The sequence below is a fragment of the Sinocyclocheilus rhinocerous genome, unplaced genomic scaffold, assembly GCF_001515625.1.
Source record: "Sinocyclocheilus rhinocerous isolate Xijiao unplaced genomic scaffold, SAMN03320098_v1.1 scaffold404, whole genome shotgun sequence".
Classification (NCBI taxonomy): domain Eukaryota; kingdom Metazoa; phylum Chordata; class Actinopteri; order Cypriniformes; family Cyprinidae; genus Sinocyclocheilus; species Sinocyclocheilus rhinocerous.
Window position 1 is genome coordinate 666362 of NW_015628680.1, and position 2320 is coordinate 668681.

General features: G+C 36.5%; 1 protein-coding gene across 1 annotated transcript in view; it reads right to left on the reverse strand.

Annotated features, from left to right (window-relative positions):
- The window catches only part of rigi (RNA sensor RIG-I), a 27396-nt gene that overhangs the window by 15938 nt on the left and 9138 nt on the right, over positions 1 to 2320 (reverse strand). Inside the window, exons 9-11 of the mRNA XM_016549626.1 lie at positions 1459 to 1621; positions 1279 to 1380; positions 1042 to 1199 (exon numbers count right to left, since the gene is read on the reverse strand). Of these exons, the coding sequence (XP_016405112.1) occupies positions 1042 to 1199; positions 1279 to 1380; positions 1459 to 1621 (423 nt within the window). The remainder of the gene's footprint in view (positions 1 to 1041; positions 1200 to 1278; positions 1381 to 1458; positions 1622 to 2320) is intronic.

Here is a 2320-nt window from a genome sequence, read left to right on the forward strand (position 1 = left end):
TCTGTCTGTCTGTCTATCTGTCTGTCTATCTGTCTATCTATCTATGAGCCGGTATACTGTGCTCATCGAGCGTGCTCTTTAATTGCACGCATAAATACGGCGGCGCATGCTATATATCATTTCATAAGAAACTACGAGCATGCAGTGTCTTAGTTAAGTCATGACGTTACCAAAAAGGCGATTAAAGCTGCACTAAAACTGTGCATGAAAGCATTTGTTATTTAAGTCACATTTTTCTAAACTGTCCTGGAGCAGCAGCACTGTCTCCCTCATCTAACACACCCACCCGATTTCCTCAGCTCATTATAGAGACTTTAAAGGGTTAGTTCATCCAAAAATGTAAATTCTGTCATTAGTTACTCACCCTCATGTCGTTCCAAACCCGTAAGACCTCTGCTCATCTTCGGAACACTAATTAAGATATTTCTGATGAATTCTAAGAGCTCTCTGAGCCTCCCATAGACAGCAATGTAATTACCACTGAGCGTAAACAGCGTATGCTATTCTGTGTCAGCTGTGTCACGCGGATACGTTGTTTTCGTTCAAATCAAAGCATAAACAATGTAGAAACGTATTCGTGTGACGCAGCTGACACAGAATAGCATACGTTTACGTTCAGCGGATATTCTCCAAAATGGCGCCAGGGTGACGCGGAGGAGACGAATTGTTGAATAAAGATGTTATAAGAGCTGAAGTGAGTCAGTAAAGGTAAAGAGTTATGAGAAACTACGATGCGTGTCAGATCCGCGTCATGTTCAGCTCTCAAAGCAGTCAAAATAACCTGATCACCAGCTGCTGTGATGTCTGTTAATTGAGAATTTAGTGTTTGAACTTTAATTAACTCAATTTCTGTATATTTCCTACTTGCTGAAGTGCACAGGTAGCTAAATGTGACATTTATTATAATGGGTTTATATGAAGGTTGTTTCAAGTTCACTTAAATTATAAGTTGTTATTTTTTTTAAAGTCTAATAAATGTTAAAATTGATAGCTCTCAATTATACTGTAATGTTGAATGATCTATCTATCCGTCTGTCTGACCCGCAGGTGTTCGGTGTAGTTGTAGAGTTCTCTGCAGATGCGTCTCTCCTCGTCTGCGTTCTTCATCTGTAAGACTCTGCAGCTCTTCTGAACGGAGACGATCCACTGCTCATATTTCTGCGAGCCGTACTCGCGGCTCTGGATGTTCGACAGGTTCTCTGAGAGACACACGTACGTGTGTGTTAGTGTGTGTGTCGGTGTTTGTACAGCATGCGTGTGCAGGTGTGGACTGCGTACCCATGTTGAAGGTCTTCTGCGCCAGCTGCTCGATGTTACTCATGATGTTTTTGATTATTCTGATGAAGGGGTGACTCATGCACTGTTTAACCTCGAAAAAAGCTGACACACGCACATACATGGCATTAATAATCATGTGTCATAGGTAACGTCGTATGTGTGTATATTGTATGCGCTGACCTTTCTCAGGCGTGTGCACGTATGACTTGAGCTCATCCTTGTGTTCGGTAACCGTGGTGATGACCCTGGTGTCCAGGTTGGCACAGAGCTGTAAGATGTTGTTTTCCGCCTCCAGTTCGTTCTTGAACGAACCGATGCCGACCGACGCGGTCAGGCCCACAATCTGAGTCAGGCCGGATTATTATAAACCAATCAGGACATGGATATAAGAAAAGAACAGAATACAACTGAATATAATAGAAAAGACTATGAAGGACTCTACATAGCTACGACTCTACATAGGATAAGCAGTTCGGAAGATGGAAGATGTAAAGTAAAGTAAAATAAAAAATATATTAAGTAAAATAATTTTAAAAACAGAACAAAACAAGATTGGATAAGACAATATAGTGGGTGTTAAAATAAAATAAAATAAAATAGAACAAAACAGGATTGGATAAGACAATATACTGGGTGTTATAATAAAATAAAACAATTCATAAAAAAACAATAGAACAAAACAGGATTGGATAATATTAAAATGAAAATAAAATAAAATAAAGTAAAATAAAGTAAGATAAGATAAGATAAGATAAGATGATAAAATAAAATAAAATAAAAAAGTAAAATAATTCTAAAAATAGAACAAAACAGGATTGGATAAGACAATATACTGGGCGTTATAATAAAATTATATAAAATAATTAATTTAAAAAAATAGAACAAAACAGGATTGGATAAGACAATATACTGGGTGTTATAATAAAATAAAACAATTCATAAAAAAACAATAGAACAAAACAGGATTGGATAATATTAAAATGAAAATAAAATAAAATAAAATAAAATAAAATAAAGTAAAGTAAAGTAAAGTAAAGTAAAG